This window comes from Polyodon spathula, chromosome 2 (genome assembly GCF_017654505.1).
Source record: "Polyodon spathula isolate WHYD16114869_AA chromosome 2, ASM1765450v1, whole genome shotgun sequence".
Lineage (NCBI taxonomy): Eukaryota > Metazoa > Chordata > Actinopteri > Acipenseriformes > Polyodontidae > Polyodon > Polyodon spathula.
The window spans coordinates 99,407,502-99,426,542 of record NC_054535.1 but is presented as its reverse complement, the minus strand read 5'-3'; the positions used below and the strand labels follow the sequence as shown (position 1 = coordinate 99,426,542).

The 19,041-nt window shown below is 45.9% G+C and overlaps 1 protein-coding gene across 2 annotated transcripts in view; it reads left to right on the top strand.

The window, feature by feature from the left end:
* LOC121305052 (cardiomyopathy-associated protein 5-like) overlaps window positions 1-18,437 on the top strand; it is a 49,692-nt gene extending 31,255 nt beyond the window's left edge. For both annotated transcript variants that reach the window (XM_041236573.1, XM_041236583.1), the window contains 4 exons: window positions 1,408-1,541; window positions 14,174-14,288; window positions 14,990-15,166; window positions 15,461-18,437. In XM_041236573.1, the coding sequence (XP_041092507.1) occupies window positions 1,408-1,541; window positions 14,174-14,288; window positions 14,990-15,166; window positions 15,461-15,707 (673 nt within the window). In that variant the 3' untranslated portion in view covers window positions 15,708-18,437. The remainder of the gene's footprint in view (window positions 1-1,407; window positions 1,542-14,173; window positions 14,289-14,989; window positions 15,167-15,460) is intronic.
* Window positions 18,438-19,041: the final 604 nt, after the last annotated feature.

The following is a 19,041-nucleotide window of genomic DNA, read 5'->3' as shown; positions in this document are numbered from 1 at the left end:
ATGAAACATTCTTGTCAATAATCTAGCAAGGCGTAGCACTGATTAACCCTCCTATTAGGTTTTGGGTCTATTTGACCCCACTCTAATTTCCAATTAGCTTAAATGCTATTTCTTTTCATTTTCTGTATAATATTTTCTGACTTTTCCTAAGTTGGGGTCATGAATTTATACACAGAAAACAGAACAGGTCATGTATACAAATAAGATGTTTTGGATCACTGTGACCTGTGGAATTTATCTGTGTAGATTTGTGTGCAGAAATAAAACATACTTATTTTATTTGTTATTGTATTATTATTATATTTGTATTATTATTTAATAAAATTGCTGCACCTGTCTGGAGATATTTATAAACAAAAAAACAAACAATATATATCTACAAGGCAGAGCCTCATTTTCTCAGTCATTGCTGCAACAACATCTCACTGGTAAAGACATTCCAAAATGCAGGTTGGCAATTAAAGAAGTTTTATCACATTTCCTGGACTAAAAGAGCATAAGAGTAAAACCTTTGCAAATAAAAACAGTTAATCCATTTAAGGCTGTTTTAAATTAGTTTGAAATTGCATCGGGTCAGTATGACCCAAAACATAACAGATGGACCTAAAATCTGAACATAATAGAAGGGGTAATATCAAATTCTACTTGGAAATACCAAAAGAAACTTCATAAATTCAAAGACAAACATTCTGACAAAAAAAACAAAACAAAACGCAACTTCTAGTGGAAACATGTACACTGACTTCACTACGTTTATTTTAGTATTTCCAAAATATACTTACATGTAGTTTTAGTAAATTCATGTGCAGTGCATTTATTTATTTATTTTACATTACTTTCTTGCCTTCAGTTGAAATGATCAAAGCACTAAAATGTATCTACAGACCAGCTACAGCACTCACACACTGTCCCCCTGCTAGTGTGTCTCAACACTGCCCTCTAGGGCTTCATTCAGCCACCAGGTTCAAACCATTTGAGACTCAACAGAATTCATTCAGCCACCAGGTTAAAACCGTTTAATGTAAATATCTTTAAACACTCAAGGCCTAGATTAAATGTTCGATGTTGATTGCTTATCCAAGCATCGTAGATAATAGTATGCTGACTGCAGACTAAATTGTTTTTAACCCTTTAGATGTGTCATATTGTTTACAAGGGGGTCCTAGCTACAACAAGCACACAGTCAATTTACATATTTCATACTGTGCAAAATACAATACTGTGCATGTAAAGTCACAAAGATTAGCATGTATAAATACATTAAATATTACACATGCAAATTAAAGTGATAACGTGCTTCTCAAATGGCAGAAAGAAATATTCTTTACAAAACGACCATGTACCTAGTTTTTTAGTTGTTTTTTTGCATTAAAAGGCATGATTGTGTTTTTATTGTATCTTTTGTAGGTCTATATCTGGAATAAGAAACTGCGAACAGAAGGTGCTTTTACAGCCAAGCGAGAATTACCTTTTCTATATCAAGGCTGTGAACTTTGCCGGAGCAAGTGAACAAAGCGAGGCTGCGCTCATCTCTACGAAAGGTAAGGATGCATCGTGATGTTGTGACAGAGACTACATCTGTTCTTGTATAGATAGAGGTAATAGCTATTGCTCCCATGTGTGTTAGTGTGAGAGGACAGTGCAGATGCTTGTGTAGAGGGAGGAGTTAGCCTCTGTTATTGTGAGAGGACGGCGCAGATGCTTGTGTAGAGGGAGGAGTTAGCCTCTGTTATTGTGAGAGGACGGTGCAGATGCTTGTGTAGAGGGAGGAGTTAGTCTCTGTTATTGTGAGAGGACGGTGCAGATGCTTGTGTAGAGGGAGGAGTTAGCCTCTGTTATTGTGAGAGGACAGTGCAGATGTGTTTGTATGTAGAGGGAGGAGTTAGCCTCTGTTATTGTGAGAGGACGGTGCAGATGCTTGTGTAGAGGGAGGAGTTAGCCTCTGTTATTGTGAGAGGATGGTGCAGATGCTTATGTAGAGGGAGGAGTTAGCCTCTGTTAGAGAGGGTGCAGATGGAGTTAGCCTCTGTTATTGTGAGAGGACGGTGCAGATGCTTGTGTAGAGGGAGGAGTTAGCCTCTGTTATTGTGAGAGGACGGTGCAGATGCTTGTGTAGAGGGAGGAGTTAGCCTCTGTTATTGTGAGAGGACGGTGCAGATGCTTGTGTAGAGGGAGGAGTTAGCCTCTGTTATTGTGAGAGGACGGTGCAGATGCTTGTGTAGAGGGAGGAGTTAGCCTCTGTTATTGTGAGAGGACGGTGCAGATGCTTGTGTAGAGGGAGGAGTTAGCCTCTGTTATTGTGAGAGGACGGTGCAGATGCTTGTGTAGAGGGAGGAGTTAGCCTCTGTTATTGTGAGAGGACGGTGCAGATGTGTTTGTGTGTAGAGGGAGGAGTTAGCCTCTGTTATTGTGAGAGGACGGTGCAGATGCTTGTGTAGAGGGAGGAGTTAGCCTCTGTTATTGTGAGAGGACGGTGCAGATGCTTTGTGTAGAGGGAGGAGTTAGCCTCTGTTATTGTGAGAGGACGGTGCAGATGCTTGTTAGAGGGAGGAGTTAGTGTTATTGTGAGAGGGAGGAGTTAGCCTCTGTTATTGTGAGAGGACGGTGCAGATGCTTGTGTAGAGGGAGGAGTTAGCCTCTGTTATTGTGAGAGGACGGTGCAGATGCTTGTGTAGAGGGAGGAGTTAGCCTCTGTTATTGTGAGAGGACGGTGCAGATGCTTGTGTAGAGGGAGGAGTTAGCCTCTGTTATTGTGAGAGGACGGTGCAGATGCTTGTGTAGAGGGAGGAGTTAGCCTCTGTTATTGTGAGAGGACGGTGCAGATGCTTGTGTAGAGGGAGGAGTTAGCCTCTGTTATTGTGAGAGGACGGTGCAGATGCTTGTGTAGAGGGAGGAGTTAGCCTCTGTTATTGTGAGAGGACGGTGCAGATGCTTGTGTAGAGGGAGGAGTTAGCCTCTGTTATTGTGAGAGGACGGTGCAGATGCTTGTGTAGAGGGAGGAGTTAGCCTCTGTTATTGTGAGAGGACGGTGCAGATGCTTGTGTAGAGGGAGGAGTTAGCCTCTGTTATTGTGAGAGGACGGTGCAGATGCTTGTGTAGAGGGAGGAGTTAGCCTCTGTTATTGTGAGAGGACGGTGCAGATGCTTGTGTAGAGGGAGGAGTTAGCCTCTGTTATTGTGAGAGGACGGTGCAGATGCTTGTGTAGAGGGAGGAGTTAGCCTCTGTTATTGTGAGAGGACGGTGCAGATGCTTGTGTAGAGGGAGGAGTTAGCCTCTGTTATTGTGAGAGGACGGTGCAGATGCTTGTGTAGAGGGAGGAGTTAGCCTCTGTTATTGTGAGAGGACGGTGCAGATGCTTGTGTAGAGGGAGGAGTTAGCCTCTGTTATTGTGAGAGGACGGTGCAGATGCTTGTGTAGAGGGAGGAGTTAGCCTCTGTTATTGTGAGAGGACGGTGCAGATGCTTGTGTAGAGGGAGGAGTTAGCCTCTGTTATTGTGAGAGGACGGTGCAGATGCTTGTGTAGAGGGAGGAGTTAGCCTCTGTTATTGTGAGAGGACGGTGCAGATGCTTGTGTAGAGGGAGGAGTTAGCCTCTGTTATTGTGAGAGGACGGTGCAGATGCTTGTGTAGAGGGAGGAGTTAGCCTCTGTTATTGTGAGAGGACGGTGCAGATGCTTGTGTAGAGGGAGGAGTTAGCCTCTGTTATTGTGAGAGGACGGTGCAGATGCTTGTGTAGAGGGAGGAGTTAGCCTCTGTTATTGTGAGAGGACGGTGCAGATGCTTGTGTAGAGGGAGGAGTTAGCCTCTGTTATTGTGAGAGGACGGTGCAGATGCTTGTGTAGAGGGAGGAGTTAGCCTCTGTTATTGTGAGAGGACGGTGCAGATGCTTGTGTAGAGGGAGGAGTTAGCCTCTGTTATTGTGAGAGGACGGTGCAGATGCTTGTGTAGAGGGAGGAGTTAGCCTCTGTTATTGTGAGAGGACGGTGCAGATGCTTGTGTAGAGGGAGGAGTTAGCCTCTGTTATTGTGAGAGGACGGTGCAGATGCTTGTGTAGAGGGAGGAGTTAGCCTCTGTTATTGTGAGAGGACGGTGCAGATGCTTGTGTAGAGGGAGGAGTTAGCCTCTGTTATTGTGAGAGGACGGTGCAGATGCTTGTGTAGAGGGAGGAGTTAGCCTCTGTTATTGTGAGAGGACGGTGCAGATGCTTGTGTAGAGGGAGGAGTTAGCCTCTGTTATTGTGAGAGGACGGTGCAGATGCTTGTGTAGAGGGAGGAGTTAGCCTCTGTTATTGTGAGAGGACGGTGCAGATGCTTGTGTAGAGGGAGGAGTTAGCCTCTGTTATTGTGAGAGGACGGTGCAGATGCTTGTGTAGAGGGAGGAGTTAGCCTCTGTTATTGTGAGAGGACGGTGCAGATGCTTGTGTAGAGGGAGGAGTTAGCCTCTGTTATTGTGAGAGGACGGTGCAGATGCTTGTGTAGAGGGAGGAGTTAGCCTCTGTTATTGTGAGAGGACGGTGCAGATGCTTGTGTAGAGGGAGGAGTTAGCCTCTGTTATTGTGAGAGGACGGTGCAGATGCTTGTGTAGAGGGAGGAGTTAGCCTCTGTTATTGTGAGAGGACGGTGCAGATGCTTGTGTAGAGGGAGGAGTTAGCCTCTGTTATTGTGAGAGGACGGTGCAGATGCTTGTGTAGAGGGAGGAGTTAGCCTCTGTTATTGTGAGAGGACGGTGCAGATGCTTGTGTAGAGGGAGGAGTTAGCCTCTGTTATTGTGAGAGGACGGTGCAGATGCTTGTGTAGAGGGAGGAGTTAGCCTCTGTTATTGTGAGAGGACGGTGCAGATGCTTGTGTAGAGGGAGGAGTTAGCCTCTGTTATTGTGAGAGGACGGTGCAGATGCTTGTGTAGAGGGAGGAGTTAGCCTCTGTTATTGTGAGAGGACGGTGCAGATGCTTGTGTAGAGGGAGGAGTTAGCCTCTGTTATTGTGAGAGGACGGTGCAGATGCTTGTGTAGAGGGAGGAGTTAGCCTCTGTTATTGTGAGAGGACGGTGCAGATGCTTGTGTAGAGGGAGGAGTTAGCCTCTGTTATTGTGAGAGGACGGTGCAGATGCTTGTGTAGAGGGAGGAGTTAGCCTCTGTTATTGTGAGAGGACGGTGCAGATGCTTGTGTAGAGGGAGGAGTTAGCCTCTGTTATTGTGAGAGGACGGTGCAGATGCTTGTGTAGAGGGAGGAGTTAGCCTCTGTTATTGTGAGAGGACGGTGCAGATGCTTGTGTAGAGGGAGGAGTTAGCCTCTGTTATTGTGAGAGGACGGTGCAGATGCTTGTGTAGAGGGAGGAGTTAGCCTCTGTTATTGTGAGAGGACGGTGCAGATGCTTGTGTAGAGGGAGGAGTTAGCCTCTGTTATTGTGAGAGGACGGTGCAGATGCTTTGTGTAGAGGGAGGAGTTAGCCTCTGTTATTGTGAGAGGACGGTGCAGATGCTTGTGTAGAGGGAGGAGTTAGCCTCTGTTATTGTGAGAGGACGGTGCAGATGCTTGTGTAGAGGGAGGAGTTAGCCTCTGTTATTGTGAGAGGACGGTGCAGATGTGTTTGTGTGTAGAGGGAGGAGTTAGCCTCTGTTATTGTGAGAGGACGGTGCAGATGCTTGTGTAGAGGGAGGAGTTAGCCTCTGTTATTGTGAGAGGACGGTGCAGATGCTTGTGTAGAGGGAGGAGTTAGCCTCTGTTATTGTGAGAGGACGGTGCAGATGCTTGTGTAGAGGGAGGAGTTAGCCTCTGTTATTGTGAGAGGACGGTGCAGATGCTTGTGTAGAGGGAGGAGTTAGCCTCTGTTATTGTGAGAGGACGGTGCAGATGCTTGTGTAGAGGGAGGAGTTAGCCTCTGTTATTGTGAGAGGACGGTGCAGATGCTTGTGTAGAGGGAGGAGTTAGCCTCTGTTATTGTGAGAGGACGGTGCAGATGCTTGTGTAGAGGGAGGAGTTAGCCTCTGTTATTGTGAGAGGACGGTGCAGATGCTTGTGTAGAGGGAGGAGTTAGCCTCTGTTATTGTGAGAGGACGGTGCAGATGCTTGTGTAGAGGGAGGAGTTAGCCTCTGTTATTGTGAGAGGACGGTGCAGATGCTTGTGTAGAGGGAGGAGTTAGCCTCTGTTATTGTGAGAGGACGGTGCAGATGCTTGTGTAGAGGGAGGAGTTAGCCTCTGTTATTGTGAGAGGACGGTGCAGATGCTTGTGTAGAGGGAGGAGTTAGCCTCTGTTATTGTGAGAGGACGGTGCAGATGCTTGTGTAGAGGGAGGAGTTAGCCTCTGTTATTGTGAGAGGACGGTGCAGATGCTTGTGTAGAGGGAGGAGTTAGCCTCTGTTATTGTGAGAGGACGGTGCAGATGCTTGTGTAGAGGGAGGAGTTAGCCTCTGTTATTGTGAGAGGACGGTGCAGATGCTTGTGTAGAGGGAGGAGTTAGCCTCTGTTATTGTGAGAGGACGGTGCAGATGCTTGTGTAGAGGGAGGAGTTAGCCTCTGTTATTGTGAGAGGACGGTGCAGATGCTTGTGTAGAGGGAGGAGTTAGCCTCTGTTATTGTGAGAGGACGGTGCAGATGCTTGTGTAGAGGGAGGAGTTAGCCTCTGTTATTGTGAGAGGACGGTGCAGATGCTTGTGTAGAGGGAGGAGTTAGCCTCTGTTATTGTGAGAGGACGGTGCAGATGCTTGTGTAGAGGGAGGAGTTAGCCTCTGTTATTGTGAGAGGACGGTGCAGATGCTTGTGTAGAGGGAGGAGTTAGCCTCTGTTATTGTGAGAGGACGGTGCAGATGCTTGTGTAGAGGGAGGAGTTAGCCTCTGTTATTGTGAGAGGACGGTGCAGATGCTTGTGTAGAGGGAGGAGTTAGCCTCTGTTATTGTGAGAGGACGGTGCAGATGTGTTTGTGTGTAGAGGGAGGAGTTAGCCTCTGTTATTGTGAGAGGACGGTGCAGATGCTTGTGTAGAGGGAGGAGTTAGCCTCTGTTATTGTGAGAGGACGGTGCAGATGCTTGTGTAGAGGGAGGAGTTAGCCTCTGTTATTGTGAGAGGACGGTGCAGATGCTTGTGTAGAGGGAGGAGTTAGCCTCTGTTATTGTGAGAGGACGGTGCAGATGCTTGTGTAGAGGGAGGAGTTAGCCTCTGTTATTGTGAGAGGACGGTGCAGATGCTTGTGTAGAGGGAGGAGTTAGCCTCTGTTATTGTGAGAGGACGGTGCAGATGCTTGTGTAGAGGGAGGAGTTAGCCTCTGTTATTGTGAGAGGACGGTGCAGATGCTTGTGTAGAGGGAGGAGTTAGCCTCTGTTATTGTGAGAGGACGGTGCAGATGCTTGTGTAGAGGGAGGAGTTAGCCTCTGTTATTGTGAGAGGACGGTGCAGATGCTTTGTGTAGAGGGAGGAGTTAGCCTCTGTTATTGTGAGAGGACGGTGCAGATGCTTGTGTAGAGGGAGGAGTTAGCCTCTGTTATTGTGAGAGGACGGTGCAGATGCTTGTGTAGAGGGAGGAGTTAGCCTCTGTTATTGTGAGAGGACGGTGCAGATGCTTGTGTAGAGGGAGGAGTTAGCCTCTGTTATTGTGAGAGGACGGTGCAGATGCTTGTGTAGAGGGAGGAGTTAGCCTCTGTTATTGTGAGAGGACGGTGCAGATGCTTGTGTAGAGGGAGGAGTTAGCCTCTGTTATTGTGAGAGGACGGTGCAGATGCTTGTGTAGAGGGAGGAGTTAGCCTCTGTTATTGTGAGAGGACGGTGCAGATGCTTGTGTAGAGGGAGGAGTTAGCCTCTGTTATTGTGAGAGGACGGTGCAGATGCTTGTGTAGAGGGAGGAGTTAGCCTCTGTTATTGTGAGAGGACGGTGCAGATGCTTGTGTAGAGGGAGGAGTTAGCCTCTGTTATTGTGAGAGGACGGTGCAGATGCTTGTGTAGAGGGAGGAGTTAGCCTCTGTTATTGTGAGAGGACGGTGCAGATGCTTGTGTAGAGGGAGGAGTTAGCCTCTGTTATTGTGAGAGGACGGTGCAGATGCTTGTGTAGAGGGAGGAGTTAGCCTCTGTTATTGTGAGAGGACGGTGCAGATGCTTGTGTAGAGGGAGGAGTTAGCCTCTGTTATTGTGAGAGGACGGTGCAGATGCTTGTGTAGAGGGAGGAGTTAGCCTCTGTTATTGTGAGAGGACGGTGCAGATGCTTGTGTAGAGGGAGGAGTTAGCCTCTGTTATTGTGAGAGGACGGTGCAGATGCTTGTGTAGAGGGAGGAGTTAGCCTCTGTTATTGTGAGAGGACGGTGCAGATGCTTGTGTAGAGGGAGGAGTTAGCCTCTGTTATTGTGAGAGGACGGTGCAGATGCTTGTGTAGAGGGAGGAGTTAGCCTCTGTTATTGTGAGAGGACGGTGCAGATGCTTGTGTAGAGGGAGGAGTTAGCCTCTGTTATTGTGAGAGGACGGTGCAGATGCTTTGTGTAGAGGGAGGAGTTAGCCTCTGTTATTGTGAGAGGACGGTGCAGATGCTTGTGTAGAGGGAGGAGTTAGCCTCTGTTATTGTGAGAGGACGGTGCAGATGCTTGTGTAGAGGGAGGAGTTAGCCTCTGTTATTGTGAGAGGACGGTGCAGATGCTTGTGTAGAGGGAGGAGTTAGCCTCTGTTATTGTGAGAGGACGGTGCAGATGCTTGTGTAGAGGGAGGAGTTAGCCTCTGTTATTGTGAGAGGACGGTGCAGATGCTTGTGTAGAGGGAGGAGTTAGCCTCTGTTATTGTGAGAGGACGGTGCAGATGCTTGTGTAGAGGGAGGAGTTAGCCTCTGTTATTGTGAGAGGACGGTGCAGATGCTTGTGTAGAGGGAGGAGTTAGCCTCTGTTATTGTGAGAGGACGGTGCAGATGCTTGTGTAGAGGGAGGAGTTAGCCTCTGTTATTGTGAGAGGACGGTGCAGATGCTTGTGTAGAGGGAGGAGTTAGCCTCTGTTATTGTGAGAGGACGGTGCAGATGCTTGTGTAGAGGGAGGAGTTAGCCTCTGTTATTGTGAGAGGACGGTGCAGATGCTTGTGTAGAGGGAGGAGTTAGCCTCTGTTATTGTGAGAGGACGGTGCAGATGCTTGTGTAGAGGGAGGAGTTAGCCTCTGTTATTGTGAGAGGACGGTGCAGATGCTTGTGTAGAGGGAGGAGTTAGCCTCTGTTATTGTGAGAGGACGGTGCAGATGCTTGTGTAGAGGGAGGAGTTAGCCTCTGTTATTGTGAGAGGACGGTGCAGATGCTTGTGTAGAGGGAGGAGTTAGCCTCTGTTATTGTGAGAGGACGGTGCAGATGCTTGTGTAGAGGGAGGAGTTAGCCTCTGTTATTGTGAGAGGACGGTGCAGATGCTTGTGTAGAGGGAGGAGTTAGCCTCTGTTATTGTGAGAGGACGGTGCAGATGCTTGTGTAGAGGGAGGAGTTAGCCTCTGTTATTGTGAGAGGACGGTGCAGATGCTTGTGTAGAGGGAGGAGTTAGCCTCTGTTATTGTGAGAGGACGGTGCAGATGCTTGTGTAGAGGGAGGAGTTAGCCTCTGTTATTGTGAGAGGACGGTGCAGATGCTTGTGTAGAGGGAGGAGTTAGCCTCTGTTATTGTGAGAGGACGGTGCAGATGCTTGTGTAGAGGGAGGAGTTAGCCTCTGTTATTGTGAGAGGACGGTGCAGATGCTTGTGTAGAGGGAGGAGTTAGCCTCTGTTATTGTGAGAGGACGGTGCAGATGCTTGTGTAGAGGGAGGAGTTAGCCTCTGTTATTGTGAGAGGACGGTGCAGATGCTTGTGTAGAGGGAGGAGTTAGCCTCTGTTATTGTGAGAGGACGGTGCAGATGCTTGTGTAGAGGGAGGAGTTAGCCTCTGTTATTGTGAGAGGACGGTGCAGATGCTTGTGTAGAGGGAGGAGTTAGCCTCTGTTATTGTGAGAGGACGGTGCAGATGCTTGTGTAGAGGGAGGAGTTAGCCTCTGTTATTGTGAGAGGACGGTGCAGATGCTTGTGTAGAGGGAGGAGTTAGCCTCTGTTATTGTGAGAGGACGGTGCAGATGCTTGTGTAGAGGGAGGAGTTAGCCTCTGTTATTGTGAGAGGACGGTGCAGATGCTTGTGTAGAGGGAGGAGTTAGCCTCTGTTATTGTGAGAGGACGGTGCAGATGCTTGTGTAGAGGGAGGAGTTAGCCTCTGTTATTGTGAGAGGACGGTGCAGATGCTTGTGTAGAGGGAGGAGTTAGCCTCTGTTATTGTGAGAGGACGGTGCAGATGCTTGTGTAGAGGGAGGAGTTAGCCTCTGTTATTGTGAGAGGACGGTGCAGATGCCTCTGTTATTGTGTGTGCAGAGGGAGGAGTTAGCCTCTGTTATTGTGAGAGGACGGTGCAGATGCTTGTGTAGAGGGAGGAGTTAGCCTCTGTTATTGTGAGAGGACGGTGCAGATGCTTGTGTAGAGGGAGGAGTTAGCCTCTGTTATTGTGAGAGGACGGTGCAGATGCTTGTGTAGAGGGAGGAGTTAGCCTCTGTTATTGTGAGAGGACGGTGCAGATGCTTGTGTAGAGGGAGGAGTTAGCCTCTGTTATTGTGAGAGGACGGTGCAGATGCTTGTGTAGAGGGAGGAGTTAGCCTCTGTTATTGTGAGAGGACGGTGCAGATGCTTGTGTAGAGGGAGGAGTTAGCCTCTGTTATTGTGAGAGGACGGTGCAGATGCTTGTGTAGAGGGAGGAGTTAGCCTCTGTTATTGTGAGAGGACGGTGCAGATGCTTGTGTAGAGGGAGGAGTTAGCCTCTGTTATTGTGAGAGGACGGTGCAGATGCTTGTGTAGAGGGAGGAGTTAGCCTCTGTTATTGTGAGAGGACGGTGCAGATGCTTGTGTAGAGGGAGGAGTTAGCCTCTGTTATTGTGAGAGGACGGTGCAGATGCTTGTGTAGAGGGAGGAGTTAGCCTCTGTTATTGTGAGAGGACGGTGCAGATGCTTGTGTAGAGGGAGGAGTTAGCCTCTGTTATTGTGAGAGGACGGTGCAGATGCTTGTGTAGAGGGAGGAGTTAGCCTCTGTTATTGTGAGAGGACGGTGCAGATGCTTGTGTAGAGGGAGGAGTTAGCCTCTGTTATTGTGAGAGGACGGTGCAGATGCTTGTGTAGAGGGAGGAGTTAGCCTCTGTTATTGTGAGAGGACGGTGCAGATGCTTGTGTAGAGGGAGGAGTTAGCCTCTGTTATTGTGAGAGGACGGTGCAGATGCTTGTGTAGAGGGAGGAGTTAGCCTCTGTTATTGTGAGAGGACGGTGCAGATGTGTGTGTGTGTAGAGGGAGGAGTTAGCCTCTGTTATTGTGAGAGGACGGTGCAGATGCTTGTGTAGAGGGAGGAGTTAGCCTCTGTTATTGTGAGAGGACAGGTGCATTGTGAGAGGACAGTGCAGATTGTGTAGTAGAGGGAGGAGTTAGCCTCTGTTATTGTGAGAGGACGGTGCAGATGCTTGTGTAGAGGGAGGAGTTAGCCTCTGTTATTGTGAGAGGACGGTGCAGATGCTTGTGTAGAGGGAGGAGTTAGCCTCTGTTATTGTGAGAGGACGGTGCAGATGCTTGTGTAGAGGGAGGAGTTAGCCTCTGTTATTGTGAGAGGACGGTGCAGATGCTTGTGTAGAGGGAGGAGTTAGCCTCTGTTATTGTGAGAGGACGGTGCAGATGCTTGTGTAGAGGGAGGAGTTAGCCTCTGTTATTGTGAGAGGACAGTGCAGATGCTTGTGTAGAGGGAGGAGTTAGCCTCTGTTATTGTGAGAGGACGGTGCAGATGCTTTTTTAGAGGGAGGAGTTAGCCTCTGTTATTGTGAGAGGACGGTGCAGATGTGTTTGTGTAGAGGGAGGAGTTAGCCTCTGTTATTGTGAGAGGACAGTGCAGATGCTTGTGTAGAGGGAGGAGTTAGCCTCTGTTATTGTGAGAGGACGGTGCAGATGCTTGTGTAGAGGGAGGAGTTAGCCTCTGTTATTGTGAGAGGACGGTGCAGATGCTTGTGTAGAGGGAGGAGTTAGCCTCTGTTATTGTGAGAGGACGGTGCAGATGCTTGTGTAGAGGGAGGAGTTAGCCTCTGTTATTGTGAGAGGACGGTGCAGATGCTTGTGTAGAGGGAGGAGTTAGCCTCTGTTATTGTGAGAGGACGGTGCAGATGCTTGTGTAGAGGGAGGAGTTAGCCTCTGTTATTGTGAGAGGACGGTGCAGATGCTTGTGTAGAGGGAGGAGTTAGCCTCTGTTATTGTGAGAGGACGGTGCAGATGCTTGTGTAGAGGGAGGAGTTAGCCTCTGTTATTGTGAGAGGACGGTGCAGATGCTTGTGTAGAGGGAGGAGTTAGCCTCTGTTATTGTGAGAGGACGGTGCAGATGCTTGTGTAGAGGGAGGAGTTAGCCTCTGTTATTGTGAGAGGACGGTGCAGATGCTTGTGTAGAGGGAGGAGTTAGCCTCTGTTATTGTGAGAGGACGGTGCAGATGCTTGTGTAGAGGGAGGAGTTAGCCTCTGTTATTGTGAGAGGACGGTGCAGATGTGTTTGTGTGTAGAGGGAGGAGTTATCCTCTGTTATTGTGAGAGGACGGTGCAGATGCTTGTGTAGAGGGAGGAGTTAGCCTCTGTTATTGTGAGAGGACGGTGCAGATGTGTTTGTGTGTAGAGGGAGGAGTTAGCCTCTGTTATTGTGAGAGGACGGTGCAGATGCTTGTGTAGAGGGAGGAGTTAGCCTCTGTTATTGTGAGAGGACGGTGCAGATGCTTGTGTAGAGGGAGGAGTTAGCCTCTGTTATTGTGAGAGGACGGTGCAGATGCTTGTGTAGAGGGAGGAGTTAGCCTCTGTTATTGTGAGAGGATGGTGCAGATGTGTGTAGAGGGAGGATTAGCCTCTGTTATTGTGAGAGGACGGTGCAGATGCTTGTGTAGAGAGGAGTTAGCCTCTGTTATTGTGAGAGGACGGTGCAGATGCTTGTGTAGAGGGAGGAGTTAGCCTCTGTTATTGTGAGAGGACGGTGCAGATGCTTGTGTAGAGGGAGGAGTTAGCCTCTGTTATTGTGAGAGGACGGTGCAGATGCTTGTGTAGAGGGAGGAGTTAGCCTCTGTTATTGTGAGAGGACGGTGCAGATGCTTGTGTAGAGGGAGGAGTTAGCCTCTGTTATTGTGAGAGGACGGTGCAGATGTGTTTGTGTGTAGAGGGAGGAGTTAGCCTCTGTTATTGTGAGAGGACGGTGCAGATGTGTTTGTGTGTAGAGGGAGGAGTTAGCCTCTGTTATTGTGAGAGGACGGTGCAGATGCTTGTGTAGAGGGAGGAGTTAGCCTCTGTTATTGTGAGAGGACGGTGCAGATGCTTGTGTAGAGGGAAGAGTTAGCCTCTGTTATTGTGAGAGGATGGTGCAGGTGCTTGTGTAGAGGGAGGAGTTTTCAGCGGCTTTATTTGCTCCGGGTCATTTCCAGTGTGGACGAAGGACTGTTTAAATTTGGTTGGTTTGCTGCCAGTAAGCATATGGGACCATTTCTTTCTTCCTTGCCAGTAGCTTGTGATGAATGCCTTATTTTTGTGACCCATTATGGACATTATTTACTGTGTTTCAAACCCTGCTTTGTTGAGAATATGTACAGCATCAATGACAGGTCTTACTGAATGATGTGGTTGAGTGTTGGCGTTCTGATTCACATTTTGTTTCATTCAATGTTCTTGTTGCATATTTTTTTCCTGTTTGTATTGAAGTTCGTCAGGTGTAGTGCATTCTTTGTGACGGGAGGGGTGTCTAGCGTCCCGTGGTCTTCAAGTTCCTGTCTCCTTTATGTTTCCGCTTACCCTTAACGGATTAATATTTCATTATCAATATTTTGTGATGAGGCTCCAGTCGTGGTGATGTTGTGAAATATTTCAATTGGTGGAACGTGTGATTGACCAATCAGAGAGCAGCATCTCTGCCTGCTGTTTTATAAAGTACAGTATTCTGTAATATACCTGTCTTTTTTAAAGTCAGTTTCAGTTAAAATGGAGAAGACAGTTGATCTGACAGATAGAGGGCTGGCCAGATTGGTGCCAGGAACAGCCTCAAATGTGATTCTCACCTCTGAATGCATTAAGGGAATCCTGTATCCCTCCTGAACAATATAAGCACCTTGCAGACTTGTCACCTTGAATGAAAGCCACCCAACCCCTGCCACTCTTCACTTAATCAACAGGTACCAGGTTTCACCTGTTAAAAGAAACCGCCAACTCGGCCCTTGTGCTCTCTGAGGACGGCACTGCCATTCACTATGAGGAGCAGACCTTCAAACACAGAGCCAAACTCAATGAGTAAGTTTCCGTATGGCTTTAGCAGTTAAACCATTAGTTGTATTGCTGCATTTCTGTGCTATCAAAAATAAAAGACGCCTGTATTGTAGTCTGGATTTTAGTCCATTTTATTCAGTCCCTTAGGCTGTTAGAATTCTGCTGCATTTGTCCCTTTGAACACCCAAGTAATCGCAGTGCGTTCTTAATGTACGGACAGGATCAGAATGGCTATCAGTTTATTACAGGGCCCTATTAATTAAGATTATTAGTAACACTTAAATTCCTCTGAGTTCTGGTGTAATTCATTTTGAATTAAGTTGATTTGGATTTAATTACCTGTATTTATTCTGTGTTCCTTTGTAACAAATGAAACCGATCACATGTATAACACACACTCATGCATGAATGAACACATCTCACAATCCCCTGGTGGGCGAGTAAGAGGGTATGAATTAGTGAAGAATAAACAGTGAATTTATAAGCAACGGATGGAGGAGAATGGTGGGACTTTAAATGTTTTTAAGTCACTATAATTAACAGGACCAAATTCAAAATGAAATGCTTCAGATCTCTGAGGAAGTGCATTAGATAGTCAGGTGGTGTTCCAGTGGTATTCAGACAGAACTAATTCTGAATTTGTGGCTTTTGTTTTAATCCCCAGATTTCACAGCCCTGCACTCAAGTGTCTAGTATGATTTGTTTCACTGTTGTTTCTGTCCCAGCTCTCTGGGGGTCCTGGGGGAGCTGCTGCCCCCTCGTGGATATCACTATTGGGAAACTGCAGTGGGCGGCAGTGAGGCCTACAGGATCGGAGTGGTGTATCCTTCCACACCGAGAGACAGCCCCCTGGGGCAGAACGGCACCTCCTGGTGCATTCGCTGCCACTCCTCACCAACAAGGTACTGCTTATTCAGGCAGCTGTTTCTTCTGCAGCTGCTTCAGTTTCTTCTGCTTCTTCAGTTTCTTCTGCTGCTGCTTCAGTTTCTTCTGCTTCATTTCTCCTCTGTCCTATGCTCTGTCACAGGTTCCAGTTCCTCCAGCTGTTATGATTTATTATGATTATCATTATTTAATCATTTCTCCTCCTTGCTCTGCTCTCTGTCGTAGGTTTGAGTTCCTCCACAGCTATTATTGTTATTATTATTATATCACTATTGTATCATTTCTCCTCCTTGCCGTGCTCTCTGTCGCAGGTTCGAGTTCCTCCACAGCAGTGCCCAGGCTGACATCCAGGTGGCAGAGCTGCCGCAGCGGATCGGGACTCTGCTGGATTACCTGCACGGGCGGCTGCTGTTTTTCAACGCACAGAGTGGGCAGCTGCTGTTCTCCTACCGGCACACATTCACAGAGGCTTGCCACCCTGCCCTGGCAGTGGATAGACCCGGGTCCCTGACTCTGCACACAGGGATCCAAACACCAGACTTTGTGAAGCACAGCTAACCACATCACCCCGGGGGGTGGCCATTGGCTCAGTTGTTGTGTGGTTTGTAACACCTCTTGCTTTCTGCATTCAAGAAAGAGATGAAAAATAGAGCTGAGTGATGGACTGAGCGTGAATTGCATTTTTTTTTTGGTAAGGTTGCAGTTTTTTTCATGGTTAATTGCAGCAAATAGTATTTTCTCTGCATTAAGTGTTTCTGATATTTAAACTTGATATTTTGTGCTGAATTAAACAAAGGTTTACAAGTAAATCTAGTTAGACAGATGCTTAACAGTGTTATCCATAAATCTAAGATCTGCAGCTTCTGATGTGTCATAGATGCATTTCTTCTGAGATTATTGATAATGCCAATCAATAACAGATCAGGAGCATATCCAGAAGACCTACAACGAGCTGCACATATTGATCGAGATTTGAACATATATCTAGAGTGGAGGCTTACCTACAGAGGTTTGTACACGGGTACGTCACACTTACATTTGTAGTTTTATCTTTAGAGAGTGCTATTTTTATTTTTTGAATTAGGCAGCACGACGGATTACCAGTTGATGTCTATCTAAGGCAGGCCATAGAGTGTCAATCAGGAAGTTTTTATCAAGCCATCCTCGTCCTGGATTTAAACAAGGGTCCTGTTTTAAGTGTTCTAGTAACCAATGTTGTCTGTCAGTTTTTGCTTATTTAATTTATTTCATAAAAAAAATAGCACACACGAAGTTATGATGGCATAAAATTGAATTGGACTTTTGCATTTTGTGGTCTTAAAAAATGTGTGTATATATATATATATATATATATATATATATATATATATATATATATATATATATATATATATATAAAAATCATCCATGCAGATTTCTATCTTTACAACGAGAGCGTCCTATAAATCAGATTTTGTGAAATAACTGACGTTTCAATGTACATGCATCATCCTTTGTAGGTCGTGACCCCTCTTTTGAAATAATTACTTGCTGAAATACCCGATTTCCCCAATTTAGTTTTACATGTAGGATTAATTTAAAAATAGACAGCGGTTTCACAAACTCTATAGTGTATGAGTGTGTGTGTATATGTATCTGATTGGATGTGTGCGGTGTCAATCAGTGGAGTGACTCAAAACCACTTCTAAGGCAAAGTCAGATGATACACAGCGGCAGCCAAAACCAGCTGTACAAATGCAGAAGAATTGTGAATAAAACTGAAGTGAATGTGATGTAAAGTTTTGTTAACCTGTCCTGCATCTCCTGCACACTAGAGGGCGTTCTCTGTATAGAAACTGGTTTGTCACAGATTACGGTTGAAATAGTGTTTCACCAGCAGGTGTAAATAAGGGTAGGGGTGTCACCAAATAATCATTCTGTATCTGTATGGGTGAGAAGTTGTTTTATATTTGTTGCTTGAAGATTTAATTTTTTTTTATTGTTAGTCATAGATCAACAATTATCAGTTTGGGGTTGTTTTGCAGCCAGTTGTGATTGATGTTGGTACAGTATTAGCTGTATAGTAGATGAAATGTACTAATATATTCTGTATAGTAAACCGCCAATAACTGTGTCAAGGCCTGAGTGCTATCATCTTTCAGCTTGAGGGCGCAGCAGAGCAAGTTGTTTTTAAATAACACGATAGGGGGGACTTGGTGGTGAAATCACAGAAGTCCAATTATCCAATTGCTAATGCAGAAACCCAACAATCAAACACTGACAGAGACAGTGGGGCAAATCAGATAGGATGAGCTGTTTATAACTAGCTTCATGTCACCCAAAGAGAACACTGGCTTTGTACAGTGCGAATTACTATGATAATATACCAGTTCATTTACCCTCCGACCCACACGGTGCTTGATTAGAAAGCCTGTCACCATGGCTCTCACATGGTGTTTGATTAGAAAGCCTGTCACCATGGCTCTCACACGGTGTTTGATTAGAAAGCCTGTCACCATGGCTCTCACACGGTGTTTGATTAGAAAGCCTGTCACTGACTCTCACACGGTGTTTGATTATAAAGTCTGTCACCATGGCTGTGGGAAGGGCAGAATATATCTATTTGTATATGAAGCAGCTCTTGATATACATTTTGGATTTTCACATCCAAAAGCAGCTTGTGATGTAGTGTTAATGTCCAACAAGAGCGCATTCTAAAACAAAATTTAAAAAGGCATGGAAAATAGAAGGGTGCATGTAGACTATTAGTATCCTATCAGCTACCAAGTAACTACCTTGTACTGTATCTGTTCAGTACAATATGGATTTCTTGCATGGGTGTACATGTGCAATACTATCAATCAGCAGTGTTTGCATTTATTAGGACTGTTAAGAACTTACCATCAGATATGGTCATTGCTTTGTTTTCATTGTCCTTCACACCTGTGTGGGGTCAGCATTGTGCAACAACAGCAATGCATTACTGTATAACTTGATAGCAGCACTTGTCAGTGCTTTATACTGAGTGATCAGTCAGTCACCATAGAAAATCCACACTAGGGTGGGATGGGTTTCTTTGTAAACTGTAACCATATAAAATGTTTAAATTGAGCTCCTTGTCACTGTTGTCACACATCAGTCTGCTTACAACCAGTCTGCTTATATTTTCATAGACAGCTTTGTTGTGGCCTATTGTTAATCGCACAATGGACTGGGCTAATTCCTTGTTTAAAGAATGACTAATCTATAAATAATAGCTGCTTATTTTTATGCTGTTTTTAAAATGTATAATAAATTGGTATCTTGGAATCCTACTATATATATCACTATGTGTATGTATGTATGTATGTGTGTGTGTGTGTGTGTGTGGTGTATATATATATATATATATATATATATATATATATATATATATATATATATTATTTTACATTAATGAAGTCATTAGATATATATACACACCACACACACATCTATATAGATATAGATATATATATGAGATATAGATATAGATATTAGATATATATATATTAGATATAGATATAGATCTAGATATATATAGATATATTCTCTGTGTGTGTGTGTGTGTGTGTGTGTAATTACTTTACTGAGCCCACAATAGACTAGATGTTTGATTATAGATACCATTGCTCATTCAGTTGAATTCAGTGCACTGCCACTCTGCATTCAGAGTACAGCCTTGTTGGCACACACACATGCACAAACTCCACCATAATAAAATAGAAGAGATGGCACCTTCTTACAGGGTGCCTCCAGTTAATCCTGCTGTTCTTATTGGAATGGGAATACTACTTCAAGTCATTTAAAATGAACCAGTGCTACCTCAATACTGTACTTCAGTTGTGCACCAAAAGCCAGAACCGCAGAGATATCCAGTGTTTTTCAGATTAAC